General features: G+C 42.2%; 1 protein-coding gene across 1 annotated transcript in view; it reads right to left on the bottom strand.

The window, feature by feature from the left end:
* SMYD2 (SET and MYND domain containing 2) overlaps positions 1–14,850 on the bottom strand; it is a 41,737-nt gene that overhangs the window by 3,269 nt on the left and 23,618 nt on the right. Inside the window, exons 7-10 of the mRNA XM_019548576.1 lie at positions 12,807–12,909; positions 9,786–9,896; positions 5,702–5,822; positions 2,722–2,896 (exon numbers count right to left, since the gene is read on the bottom strand). Coding sequence (XP_019404121.1) covers positions 2,722–2,896; positions 5,702–5,822; positions 9,786–9,896; positions 12,807–12,909 — 510 coding nt within the window. The remainder of the gene's footprint in view (positions 1–2,721; positions 2,897–5,701; positions 5,823–9,785; positions 9,897–12,806; positions 12,910–14,850) is intronic.

The following is a 14,850-nucleotide window of genomic DNA, read 5'->3' as shown; positions in this document are numbered from 1 at the left end:
GCCACTGAATTCATTTCAAGTACCACAGACCTCTGAGCAACTGTCAGACGGCAGGGACTTGCAGTCACTGGATTTAATCTGGCCAGCTAAAAGGGTACCAGACTCTTTATCATTAGCAATGCTGTAGGCCACCCTGTACCTACAGTGCGAGCCACTCTCCTGATTGCAAAAGGCATGATTTTGTCAGCATCTGGGAGAGAGAAAGCATTCACAGAGCATTTATCTTGTGTATTACGACTGCAATTGCAGCACGAGGAAGGTTCAGCAGCTGACCTGGAATGCTAGGCTGTGAGCCAACGGGAGCTAGGCAAGTCATGGGGATGATAAATAGTATTCACCCCCAGAGAAAATGTGCTGGCTCTCTCGCTGTACCACTGCTCCCTGACAGATGATCTCCAACTTCACACTGGCATCAGGTCCAAAGAAAAAGCTTTGCTTGCACTCTTCTAGCTGGAAAGAATCAGGCCTTAAGGTGAGACTTTACGGGGGAGACAGCTGCAGTTCACATGTCTGACCCCAGCATCTACTTAGTGCATAACAAACTAGGTCTCTACTATAAACATAACCTAGGGTGGGCTGGGGGAAACCAGCAAAGATTAGGAGAGCATACTTTTCCTCTCCAAGACAATTTCTGGGTGTTTGTTTTTGTATGCTACACTGCCCCCTGCAAGAGACCTGAGCTAGTACATTCTCCCCAGTTCATGCAGTGGAGGCCAAGGACATTAGGAGTTGATACAGTCAGTCTCAGCAATAGGAGCTAAATTCTACACCAGCTCCCCCTACTGCTCAGTCCACGCTAACCAGCCTTATTTTAACTAGTTGCCATCGCTGGTGTGGTGATGAATCATAGAAAAAAAATCATAGAAAGTAAGGGCTGGATGGGACCTCAGGAGGTCATCTAGTCCAACCCCCTGCTCAAAGCAGGACCAGTCCCAACTAGATCATCCCAGCCAAGGCTTTATCTAGCTGGGTTCTGAAAGCCTCCAAGGATGGAGCTTCCATCACCTCTCTGGATAATCTGCTCCAATGTTTTACTACCCTCTAGTGAAAAAATTAATATCTAACCTAAACTTTCCTCCTGCAAATTGAGACTTTTGCCCCTTGTTCTGTCACCTGCTACCACTGAGAACATTCTAGCACCATCCTCTTTAGAATCCCCTTTCGGGTAGTTGACTGAGGAGAGATTTAATAGCAGCCTTCTTGTTTTCTAGGTTAAATAAGCCCAGTTCCTTCATTTTTTCCTCTTGTCTCCCAGCCCCCTCACCATTTTTGTTGCCCTCTGCTGGACTCTCTCCAATTTGTCCACATCCTTTTTTTTTTAGCAGGCATCCAAAACTGAACACAGTACTCTAGATGTGGCCTCACCAGTGCTGAATAAAAGGAAATAATCACTTGCCTTGACGTACTGGCAACACATCTACCAATGCAGCCCAGAATGCCATTAGCCTTCTTGGCAACAAGGCACACTGCTGGCTCATAATCAGCTTATTGTCTACTGTAACCTCCAGATCCTTTTCTGCAAAGCTGTTGCCCAGCCCATCAGCCCCCAGCCTGTACTGGTGCATGGGATTGTTCTGTCCTAAGTGCAGCATTTTGCACTTGTCCTTGTTGAACCTCATGAGATTCCTTCTAGCTCAATCCTCCAATTTGTCTAAGTCATTCTGAATCCTAGCCCTACCCTCCAACCTATCTACTACTCCCCCCAATTTGGTGTCATCTGCAAACTTGCTGAGGGTGCAGCCTATGAAAGTAAACCAATTGGAAGAGTCAAATCCATAATATTATGCATATTAATTACACAACCTGTAGCATTCTGATTCTGAGACATGAATTTCAGAAAGACAAGTGCTGCTAAATAGGGGTGTGCGAAACAGGCTGTATTCAATTCGGATTCAGATTCAGCCCAAAATCGGGGGACAGCGATTCAACTCATTGATTAGGATCACTGCCCCAATTCAATTCAGCCAAATTCAAATCTGAAGATTCAATGCTGATTTGGAGAATCAGCAATTCAGCCATACCTTGAGGTACCAGGCACACAGCTCATGAACAGTGCGATGCTGGGGTGGATGGAGCATCCCACAGGAGCGCAGGGGGGCCCCCACATGCCCCAACCCTGCACGTCCCCAGCTTGGTGATCAGCTGGGGGGGGACCCTGGGTGCCCCCCCAGACCCAGGAGGCACCATTTACTGAGCCAGGGGTCAGGGGGAGGGTCGCCCACACACTCTGTGGCAGACCCAGAAGTGGACCAAAAGTGCTTCTGGTCTACTTCTGGGTCCGCTGCCGAGCGCACTGGGGACCCCCTCCACGTGCTGCCGCGGGACCCTCCATCTGCCCCACCATCACAGCATTCACAAGCCACCTGGTACCTTAAAGTATGTAGAAAAAACATATAAAGCTGTGTCTATGTTGGATGCTTCCGATTCGATTCGGAGAAATTAAAGGGTCTCTTGATTTGATTCAGACTCGGCCACCCAGTCAGGCCAAATCTCTGCCAGACTGAATCAGCGACTGACACTTCGCACAGCCCTGCTGCTAAATACCTCAGGCCATGTTTTGATTGCAGTTAAACTGTTCTAAAACACGATTTGTAATATTTCACTACTAAGCAGTTCATCATGTGTGGTGCATTTATACACTGTGCAATCAGGTAAATGTCTGTCCTTATATTTAAAATACATGAAGGCATTGCATAATTAAAAAGTCAGCCTCAAAATTACCTGTATGGTTTGATAATTTTTTGCCCATAGCGCAATGCACCTTCCCAGTCTTGCATGTAGAGACAGACTCCCATAGCCTGATACATCATATGCAACATGTAAACATTACTGTCTTCAAACACTGAGCCCATTTTGTCCAGGCTAAGCTCACAAACCTCCAGTAATTCACTAGGAGGTACCATGAAGTCAAGGAAAATAAAATGAATAGTCTCTAACTGAATACTGCTGCTATACAGGTAAAGGAGATTCACCTTGTATTTATCCAGTGAAGAATGGACAGAAGCTATTGTCTATGTCAGTGGGTTTCAACCTTTTTTCATTTGCAGACCCCTAAAAAAATTTTGAATTATAAGTGTGGGTATTCATACAGTTTTGATTGATCAGTCATTTTTTGTGCACCCCTTAGACAACGTCTGTGGAGCCCCCAGGGTCCATGGACCACAGGCTGAAAACTACTGCCCTAGATACAAGTCTACTCTAAAATGGTATTGAGCGGTTCCAAGTCTCAGTGACTCCAGATAAAGTGTGAGGTTTTTTTGCACGACTTCCCCGCTCCTTCTCTCCCTTTCCTTCACCCCCGCCTCCCCACTTCAGCAAACCCAAACTGAAGATCTTAATGCAGACTTCTTCAGTAATGTGGCATATTTGGGGGGGCATAAGTGTATAAATTCCCCCAGGCCCTTTCTTCCTGGTCCCTAGGAAAAGGGGAACTACAGAGTTTATTTGGCCCAGAGGAGGTGCAACTCAGTAGCCTGTTTCACTTAGCCCCACAAATGCTTCAGTATTCTCCACATCAAAATGTCTCATGGCAATGCTCTGCAGTGAATGGCAAGAGTTACTTTTTCCTTCTGCCTCCAAATGATCAGCAAACCAAAAAGCTGTACTGCTACTGGACTCAAACCTGATTTACAGAGACACCTTGTTGTTGAAGTATAATACTCAAAAGGCAACAAGGTCTGAACAAATAATGTGTAATCATTTCAAAACTAGATGAACCCTGAGGATTTAGTGTTGAGAGTTCAGCTATCCCTAACACTTCAGGAGCTGTGACTATCCATATTAGGCTAAAATCTTGGCATTCATGAACTCCAAAACACCAACTGATTTCAGTGGAGCCAGGACTTCACCCCAACTCTTTACTCTTCATACTAACTGGCACTGCAAATGTCTGTACTAAGCAGCAAGGATGCTGGATTAAATCCAAACTCAAGAACTCCAGAGATTTTATCAATCCAGGCTCTGTGAAGGACTTGCAATTTCACTTCTCTGTGCTTCAGTTTATGCAAGGAATAAGGCAGCATTTCAGGCACTTTGAAGATTAGTTAATTTTTACAGCATTTGGAAGGGCTCAGGAAGTGCCCGTATATTACACATATGCACCCACACACTCACCCCTGCCAAGCATTCCAAAGGTAATTTTCTTAATTAAAAAATAAAAACCATGAGTGCCTCCATCCAGTAACATTAAACAAGCCTTTTTCCTCCCAGCACAACTCTTTTTGGTTTATCAGCTAGCTCTGTTTTTTTCTCCTCCTTTTGTATAGTCTGACCAGTTCCTCCTTAATGTAATTGTTAGTCAGCTTACATTTGAACCCAATCTGTGCTCCTGTCACACAGTGGCATCAAGGTCACCAAGCAGCTCAGGTGGATGGTTAATCTGCTCAAACAATATTTTTTGTTATACTTCATGTTTCTATTACATGGGCATCCACAGGCTCCCATCACAACTAAGGAATAGCTCTGCTAGGTGCCATGCAACACATCTAAAGACACAATGCCTGTCCTGAAGAATTTACAATTTAATTATCAGTGGAAACAGATTTCTGTGGGTCCTACTTATCTCGCCCACTGCTAAGCCAGACTCAGCATGTAACGAAGCATACAGAGATCAGCTTTATTTTTACTGGCTCCAATGTGCTCATACCTGCTGCTCCACAGAGATGCTGCTGTCCCTCTGTGTTGCACCAGCACTGTTCCCACTCCCTCCCCACTTCCTATAAACATGTTTATCATCAAAATTCTATCTTCAGTCATTACCCCTTCACATTATGCAGCCCGAATCTAATTTAGGTGAGGTCAACTGGAAAGGCATGTCAACTAGAAAGACACACTAACATCAGCTGTGGGCCCCTGTTCCCCCTGCATCCACGGACTGCTGTTTTAAGTGCCCAGACAGTATTCCAAAGGGCCAAACTGCTGCAATATAGGCAGGGAAACCAGAGGACTAAATGCAGACCTCATGTAAATGGGCATAAAAAAAAGTCACCCAGGGCTTAGGCTGATGCAGATATTATGATCTATAACAGGGACTGATAGACTCACCATGAACATCAAATAAAGGAAACTTTTGTGGTTAGTAATTTGCCTCAATGACTTGGCTACAGGCCTAAAACACAGCTGCCTACTGCACTGACCCTTATCTTTAGGCCAACAATATTTGGCTTCTTTTAAATATGCTCTCATTAACCTTATTAACCACTTCAACACATTTTAAAGATCCAGTTTGGTCTCAGCACCACCTCAGTTCTTTATTTTTCGACTAAGGGCTTAAAAAGTGCTAAAATATAGATTAGCCAAAAGCCCAGCCAGCTCTGGGGTGTGCTGAATCGATCTTTATACTTTCTATCCGTTACAATGTGCCTGAACCAAGACAGGAACTATACCACTCTAAAAGAGAAATAAGCATCCTTTAGCACAACACTATTCATACAGATGAAGTGCAGCAATACAATACCCTGACAGTCTCTCTCTTACACATACACCCCCCACCCCGTCACTTTCTTGCCCCAACCCTGCCAAAGAAAGGAAGTTTCAATTTCTTACAGAAACAAAAAGGAGAACAAGTCAGTCTAGTTTCTAAATACTTATAAAAACTCCCCCAAGAAGCTTCCAAGCAAACAAGTACCCTGACATCAAATATTTAAGAATTACAAGGCAAGGCAGAAATGGCAAGATTGAGACAAGGCAAGGAAAAGGATATATTTATAGTGTTTGACCCTCCTGAACTTTTCAATCACATTTCTGGCATATCTGATCATGTCCTGTACAACTTCTGCTGATGGAGGATCACTCAGTTTGCGGATCTCCAGTTTTTCTTTATCCTTAAAGAAACAGAGAAGAGTTAAAAATGCAATCCCAAGGCTTACCAACAAAAGCACACAAATACATAGGGGTTCAAAAACCATTACAGTGAACTCAAAGGCATGGATGGGATCCTGGCTCCCCCAGAAAGAATCACTGATATCTCCAGACAGAAAAAATATATAACAGGTAAATGATACACCTCCAACTTTTCCATAAAACTTTAGTTGGAATGCACTGAGCTTCCAAATTTCTAGACAATGACTATCTGCAAAAGCCATTCCAAGGTGTTTTACAAATGCTGATTGTATGAGCTGATTGCAACTAGGGTAGGATTTTCAGCTTGGAACCAACTAGCAGCTTCTCATGCCACTGAGAAGAAACAAGCAGACCTGTTTAGCGAGACCTCTTCCTCCACCAGAGAAGGCAGTGCTCTCATGACAGAGTTACTCAGAAGCTCAGACAGTTTGATAGCTTACTATCTGAATGCTCAGACAGTACTGGACAACAAGCATCTCATTAATCCCAATATGCACTGGTCTAACCAACAACACAGGAAGCATTTCATAAGTTGATGTGGCAGAATGGTTTTCCCAGAATCACTTGTGATTTGGGGGTCTGCTACACCCCACAAGACAGAAAACCATTCTATGAAGTCAGTATTTCTGTAATGGTCTTCTCACCTACTACAGACACATCCTAATGGGTCACATCTTTGCATCAATGGGCAACTGCCCATTTGCCTCCTCAGGAAGGCCATGGGATATCCTAAATTAAGGAGGGGAAAGAATCAACATTTGGAAGTTAGGATGCTTTCTACAGAACTTCCAGAAGCTCTTAAATTACTACCCTGTAATGCTGTTTCCTATTGTAAACTCCAGTTTACTCGTCAGTATGAATGACTAGTGTCAGATGTCTCTTGAGCCTAGATAAATATATATATTTTTAAAAAGGACAGACACTGTCTAGCATTGTGTGCATTACAGTCTGCAAACTAACAGAGCAAAGAGTCATGAGATCTACTGCACACAGTGCAACCTACATAAAAGAATCACTCAAAACTTCAAAAAAATTGGATTAAGCTTCTTTCAGTTCATCTTTCCTATCATTTAAAATTAGAGCTATAAGGAAAAATTCTGCTTTTGGTTATACTAGAGAGATTTCATGGCTCTTAAAGCCATAAGAAACCATAATTATCATCTAGTCTCACCTACTGCACAAAGCTGAACATAGAATTTCAAACTCTCCAATCTCAGTGTTTTCAAATGAGACAGCACAGGCCATATCTATGGTTCCCCATCTACTTGATCAACTGATCTGGAATCTCCCTCCTGTCAATAATCCCTAGTTTTGCAGGATTGTTGTAATACACATTTGTAAAGTGCCCTGCACAACACTACTTGGGGTGCTCCTCCAGTCACTAAAGTAATTCTTCACGTTTTCAAAATTTTCACTCGTTATTGAAGTTAATTATCTAAATCCCCAAACTAAAAACCCTGACACTCTAAGGTCCATCAAGAAATTTAACTCAATGGAAAATAGATCCCATTCTATATTCCACTTTCCCTTCAGATTTACAGAAAAAAGGGCATCTCCACAAGTTCAGTTGCAAGAGGCTGATTTTCTGCTGTTCCGCTCCAGCCACTATTACATTAATAAACTGGACTGAAAGCTATTGCGATTTGGAAGTGCTCATTTGCAGCATAAGCCCCAATTTATTGAAGAACTTTGTCCCATCATGTGCCAATTTTTTCATGCTGGCTACTAGCAAGGGTGTACAGTTCTAAGTGGGAGATAACCTGAAGGGCCAAAATGACAGGTTATTTCATGACAGGTACACTGCTGAGGTGCAACACCAGCTCCAGTGATATCCACAGGCAAAACTCAATGACTTTGATGAAGCCAAGATTTTTACATTTCAGGAAACACAGTTTAAGTGTCATGGAGCTGCTGCAAGCTCTGGAGGATACTATTCACTTCAAGGATCCTATATCCTAGGTGCACCTAACCTTGCAATTAATGCAAACTGATAAACTGTGGAGTACTTTGAGCCAGAGTACACTGCTCCTAGGTGCAGTGTCTACATGTGTGCCTGGGACAGCAGATTTTGAGCCAGGGTGGAGCAGGCCTGGGCTGGCAGCAGGCTGAAGAGGGTCAGCAGGGAAAAGGTGGCTGGGGCACGAGAGCACCAAATGTGCAGAACTATGTGGCTAGGTGGCAGGCATAGATTTGGCCCCATGCTTCCTGGACTGACTGGGTGCAATTATCACACACAGTCACCATCTACACACACGTCTGATGACAGTGAATTACTCTGCCATAAGATAGTACCGTCCCTGACAATAATATCTTAGGGCAGAGTTAATTAGTATACTGTGCTCTAATACTGGTGCACTTGTAGACAACAATGCTTTACTGCAGAGCTAATTAGTCTACTTACCAGTAAACTACATGTGTAGCTGCATGCACACAGCAGCTTCTAAGCAATCTCCTAAGCAAAATAAATAAATAAAAAGACAGGCTGGTTGTTTAGCTAAGCAGGAGACTGGAGATCAGATGGATTGAACAGCCTCAAAGGAGGTGCCATCTAAAGCATGAGGGAGAAATGGTTGAGATGACAGAAATATTCCAGGTGGACAATACGAATAGGAGGGAGAGCAGCTGATAAAATGTTCATACCTACCTGGATCCCTATGTGGAAATTGTCTGACAAACAGTAAAACAAGCACGGGCATTTTAAAATATGGCATTTACCTAAACTATTTTTATTGTAAACAAATCATATTTTACTTTACAGGAGGCTGTCTCATCATTATATTCCATGACAGATAGGTGTGGAACAGAGCTATGCAATACATTTATTTTTGTGCTGTTACACAGGAAAAAATAAGCCATGTCAACAGGCTGGGATAGCTAGTCAGTACAAATAATCCTCAGGATGCACTCTTTAGTATCAAAGGCCCTTGGCAGACGTTACACTTAAGATGCAATTAACCAGGTAATTGTGTCTTAAATAGTAACCAGGCCACACATTCAGGCAACTAATGGCACAATAAAACAAGAAATAAGCCACAAAATTATTCCACAAAATGTGTAAGAGTATTGTGGATGGTTTCCATCACGCCCTGAATTGGACATGTGGCAGAAGGACCAATCTGGCGTCTCAGCTGGCCCCAGTGTGGGCCACACAGACCACACCAGTGCTCAAACCAGCCCCAATAAGTTTCAACAGCCAGCTGACCATCAGGTGATTGTTGGGCACCAGCTTTCAATTTCCTGAGGCAGAGGGAGTCCAGGATCATGATCCTAGGTTCCCCCTTCACTGGCAAGTATGGCATAATTTGGAACTGACCACAATCCCAATATTGCACATCTTGCCATGCATCTGTGGCATGGGAGGAGGCATGACTGTTGGGACTAAGGATCACAGCCTATTGTGCCTTTAAATGAGCAAGCAAAAGATAGACATCCGCAGGTTTAGGATTAAGCCCTAAACTCCTACAGAACCCTCCTGGTACTTCTGGGGTAACAGAAGAAAAAAAAAAAATGAATCATTCAGCGACTTTACTGGTATCATCAAGTGCACTGGGACTTCTTGAATTTCTATTGTTACGTTCTGGAACACCTCTAAATGATCCAATGAACACAAGCCAGTTTTGCAATTCTGGGGGAAAAAGGAAAGAATCCTGAATTTGGCATAAAACCTATTTTTGTATTTAAACTCCCATCAATGGAGATAACTGATGGAATGGCCTAGGTCTAAAAGTCTGTATTTTTACTTTGCACTTTACCTAAACTCCTTAAACTAAATACTTACCAGGATATTCCATTACATTATAGTTCATAGTTACAGTAGAGAAAAATGATATGGAAAAGCTTTTATAAGAAACACACTACTACATTCCAATTCATCCCATAGAAAACAAGCCTATGGTATACGACTAGCTTATGAGGAAAATACTTCTTTACTTTTGTTGTATTACCTTTTCTTTAGTTGTACACTCCCTGCAGTCACAGGTAAAGAAATAGGAGTCTCTTAAACGGTCATTTCTATCTTCTGTGGGGTATAACAGATCAATATAACTGGTAAAAACCTAGAAGAAAACCATTCTAATTAATCAAAATGTTTGTACAATACACCCACCACATATGAATGCACAGACATTATCCATTTACATAGAATTAATACTCAATGTGATTAAACTGTCGTATGCTTGTACATTTTGCCATATCCCTGTTACTGCATCACCTGCCACCTAATCAATTTCCTTTGAACTAATTCTTACATTCAGCATCTGTTGGCAGCCTCAAACCTTTGCCCCTTTATAAATGCAGTCAGCCAAAGGAATGCTTCTTCTTTCTACCAAAAGCAAAATTTCCTCCAACAATGAATGAGACTGAGATCCAAGGTAGGCAACAATCTAATGTATAGAAGAGAAAGCTCTTCAAATATGTCACAGTTTTAAGAGTGACATCTCAGGCCTCTGCTAGATTAGAATGGTTAGTTATTTTGGTTCCCAGCTTCTGATACCTCAAATCAGCCTTAATTTCAGAGGCTTGGGGCTCAATATTTCCTGGGGAAAAAAGAAAAAAAAACAAAACAGGACTTAAGTTGGGCACCCAAATATTCCCTAACAACTTTCTAAGTTTTAAAGCAGAAGTGTCAAAACTTATGGCCTGTAGGCTGTCGGTGGGCCATGGAACATAGGGGCCTGATCACCAGTGGTCCTGGTGAATATGGCCCATGGCAGGAGGCTGGCAAGCAAGGGCTGTGCAACACAGAAGTCCACTGCAGTGGGCTCTGCAGCCCAGTCCAGCCCAGAAGTAGCCCGCTCTAGTCCACATGATTACAGTGATTTTGACACTCCTGGTTTAAGGCAAGAATCCTTTTAAAAAAAGAGATCCCTTCTCTCCTGAAGAGACACTGGGCCTATCCCACCTATTATGCATTTAAGTCAACTTAAATAGATTCTATTTAACCCTGTTCAAGTCCTGAATATCTACTAATATATCTACTTTTATAACATATCATCATTATCTGACACTCAAAACTGGGTGGGTCACAAGAAAGCAGGAAGGAGGAAGAAGATCCATTCACCTTTAGCATGAACTGATTTTTGGGAACATGGGTAGCGTGTTAAAACTAAGTCCACTTATGCACCAAACTGTTGGAATAGAACCTGGCTCCCAGAACTTCAATTCTAGAAAGGGTGACTATTAGCCTAAAAAGGCTATGATTTTTTTTTTTTTTTGAGTACTGTACAGAAAAGTATTTTTTTTGTTACCGTACTCCTGCAAACAAACTGTTCCATCTTTTAAAAAGGTATCTCCCCAAGAAGCATATAATTACACAACAGTGGACTACTTTACAGCCACCACTGCACTGAAACAAATTCATTACAATATTCTCATTTATAATTAAGTCTGAACTGCTGCACTCAATCTGATCCATTCTTTGCTGTGCCTTTGAACACCACAGTCAATTTCATTTATTATTTATGCTTGTCTTTATTCTGTATTGATGCTCAATTTTCCCCCCGGCACAAAACACACAAAAAATAGGAACTGGACTTTACACAATAGAAACTAACAATTTTCTGATGCAATAGCAAGAATAAACCAGAAGATGGGGACACAGGCCACGTGACTGTTTTGCACAAGGAAAATCATTTATTCCTATTCAGTCCTTGTCAACACACAGCAAGTTTTTTATATGTTAGAAGAACAACTCTGAAATATGCTAACATTTTGTTTTGGGGAATTTTCTACCAACAGTTTATTAGTATTTCTGCAAAAATCAGAGTTCAGCCAAGTAACATGTCAAGAAACGTGTTAAATTTTAACTTCAGACAGCAAGCCCAGTTGAGAGATAAGTTTATCCAGAATCTCATGTTAAATTACCAGCTTTTAACTGTCTCATGCGAATTAACAAAACTGGGTTGCAGCATTGTTTAATCCTTTAACATCAGCCTACGACCATATCCCCTACTCTCAGAAAGGAGCCACACACCTGACCCATTTATTCAGGTGAGAAACGGTCCACCACTTCAAATCATTTAATCCCAAAAGCTTTCCTCCTTTTACTGGCTGAAATCTCATTTTATATGCTTAGTAATCACAACCAAAATTAATACTGAACTCAGTTTAAACAGGTTAGCCTTTACCATTCAAGTGTTATTAACAGGGAAGTAATTGTAAAATCCTACACAAAACACATCATCTAAATATATAAGACCCTGTTGTTGTCACATACAGTTATGACAGACCAGCTCTCCCCAGTTCTGGCCAAGTCAAACTGGAGATAATCGTGCTTTTTGCTGGTCAAGACATACTAGTGAAGATCACTGACTGAGACTCAGACAGGCTGGATGTAACCTAACAGGCCTTATTCTGGTTAAGGAAAATACATTCAGCCCTTTACTGGAAGTCTGGTCCCACCTCCAGTCAAAGGGATCATAACAATCTGGGGTCATGCAAGGCTGTATTTTATCCAAACTGGCAGGGATGTATTCCATATTATGTGGATCATCTTCCCAGACAGAAATTGTTCCCCCGTTTTACGTTGCCGCCTCCTGCATACTTCAACAACATTACTGTAGTACTGTTGTAATGGAAGTTATAGAAATAATAATAGCTTGCATATATTCAGATTCATTTCAGTTGGAGACTTCAATGCAACAGGCAAATAATCAACAAATTAAGCCACAAAACAACCTTGAGGGGTTGTTATTCTGCCCAGGTTACAAACTGGCAAACTGAGGCACAAAGGAACCATATCAAAGTGATGAACTGGTATCAGAAATTGAATTCCAGTTTCCCCTGCTCTTCTCCCAAAATTATGCTGCCTTGCAGGATCACATCTCACCCACCCTGAACGTTTAAGTGAGCATTTTCAGAACCGTCACTCACCTTTAAATGGAGTGAACATGAAAAGCTGGATTCCCTGCCATGCAGTGGCGCATGCACAATACTGCAAATAAAATACTCATATAAAATGGATTTACCTCATCCCCAGGTTCAATCTCTTGGACAGCCCTGACTTCAGCCAAGGTCCCTTTATATGTTACAATTACATTTGGACAACAACTGTGATTCATCAACGCAACACTGTAAAAAGCAACAACAACAAAAAAGCCAGACTTACTTCTTCTCAAAGAAACAGACCAAAAGTTAAGCAACACTTCAGCAGACAAACAAGCTTCAAAGCTCAATCATCTTATTTCAGATGTTTTTATTCCAGGGTTTAATATGAATGTAACATCGGCAAAGGCTACAGAATTGCTATTTTAATATTTACACAAGAGCAATGCCAATAGGATCAGACAAACTGGTCCTCTGACCTCCCAACTCTTATTATACAGCATGCTGATTCTCAGTTGGTTCCTGCTATGCAGACAGGTCTGTAATTGAGTGGGCACATCTAAACATGCTGCTATGGAGCCACTGTTACTTTTCGAAGTACTAAAAGATGGTATAGTAACAGCCGGTACTGCACACAGTTATTTTTAGGCACTACATTGCCCTAGCAACAAGCTAAAATGGTGGAGTGCATCGCTACAGCAACATAGCTGTGGCATCATGGGGTCTGCCTGCTGACGCTACGTTGTGTTGCTACGGCAAAGGAGCATTACGTGTAGACACGTCCAGTGACATGCATACAAGGACTGCTCCTGTTCACATTAAAGAAAGTGGCAAATCAACCAGTGGGAAGTAAAGCATACTTGGTGAGTGTCTGGGGATCTTTTTGGAAGGAAAGCCTTTTAAGTATATAATTAAGTATTACTGTAAGGACACATAGATAAACTTGGGAAACAAGACAGTTAGTTGCTTGTACTACTGAGATCTGGGGTAATAGTCCAATTAACTTTAATGAGCACAAAAGCATGCTACAAATTTACCACGAGTTAAGTTTAAAACTGAGGAATTAGTTGTTTCTTCTTGTAGAAGAAGGAAAAAGCTTACCTGCTGGGAGAAAAGTACCTCCTCCTTAACACTGGGCTATGACAATGTGTGTGTGTTTTATTACATATATTATCTAACTTACTTTCTTTATCCCCAAAGCAAATATATAATTGCTTCTGGTCAGAACAAAGAAAAATTCACAGACTTGCTGAGCAGCTAAACACGGAAGTGATGGTGTTGAAGATGAGAGTTGTGAAACAACACTCAGGAGATCTTTTTCTCTGCTCCGCAATGGAGTAATGGGAGCAGGGCTCAGCACTGCCTTCAGTATAGGACTTATAATGAACAGATGCTTACAGCAGTTTTCTTTGCTACAGGATGAGAGTGACCCAGGTGGAATCTGCACAGCCCTTGTTTGCTGCCAAGGGCCATATTCACCAGGACCACTGGTGATCAGGCCCCGAAGCTCCATGGTACATTTCTTCCTCTTCAGCACTAGAGAGAGCTGTCTGCTCTCTTCCATGAGCAACTCTACTAGCTCTAGTTTATATGCAGAGCTGACAGAGTTTGTGCATTTTTTCTACTGGTGTAGCAACAAAATATATCATGTTAAAACATCTGAGAGGGTAGAGGAATTTATAAAAAAAACCTGAGGGGCATAATGCTGAGCAAGAACTCATCACTTGTTCAGAGAGCACCAGGTGAGGACACACAGACTGAAGAACAGGGATGAATGTGAGGTGAGAACACACATGGGGGGTGGGGAAATGTCACCTCTGGAACTCTCTGCACTTTTTATGCAGCCAACATAAGCAGTGGAAACAGGGAGAGATTACTAAAGAGGAGTATGCCTCCTCAGCTCACAGTTGTAGGGAGGCAGTTAGAAAGGCCAGAGCTACCGATATCATTGCACAGCCGCTGGCAAGAATATTTGAGCACTCGTGGCACATGGGCCAAGTCCCGGAGGACTGGAAAAGGGCCACTGAGGTCCCTATTTTCAAGAAGGGGAGGAAGGAGGATCCAGGCAACTATAGGCCAGTCAGTCTCACCTCCATCCTTGGCAAAGTCTTTGAAAAGATTATTAAGGCTCATATATGTGAGAGCCCAGCAGGAAAAATTATGCTGAGGGGAAACCAGCACAGGTTC

The sequence above is a fragment of the Crocodylus porosus genome, unplaced genomic scaffold (assembly GCF_001723895.1).
Source record: "Crocodylus porosus isolate Cpor-Errol unplaced genomic scaffold, CroPor_comp1, whole genome shotgun sequence".
In the NCBI taxonomy this organism is placed as follows: Eukaryota; Metazoa; Chordata; order Crocodylia; family Crocodylidae; genus Crocodylus; species Crocodylus porosus.
This window is presented reverse-complemented; position numbering and strand designations above follow the sequence as displayed.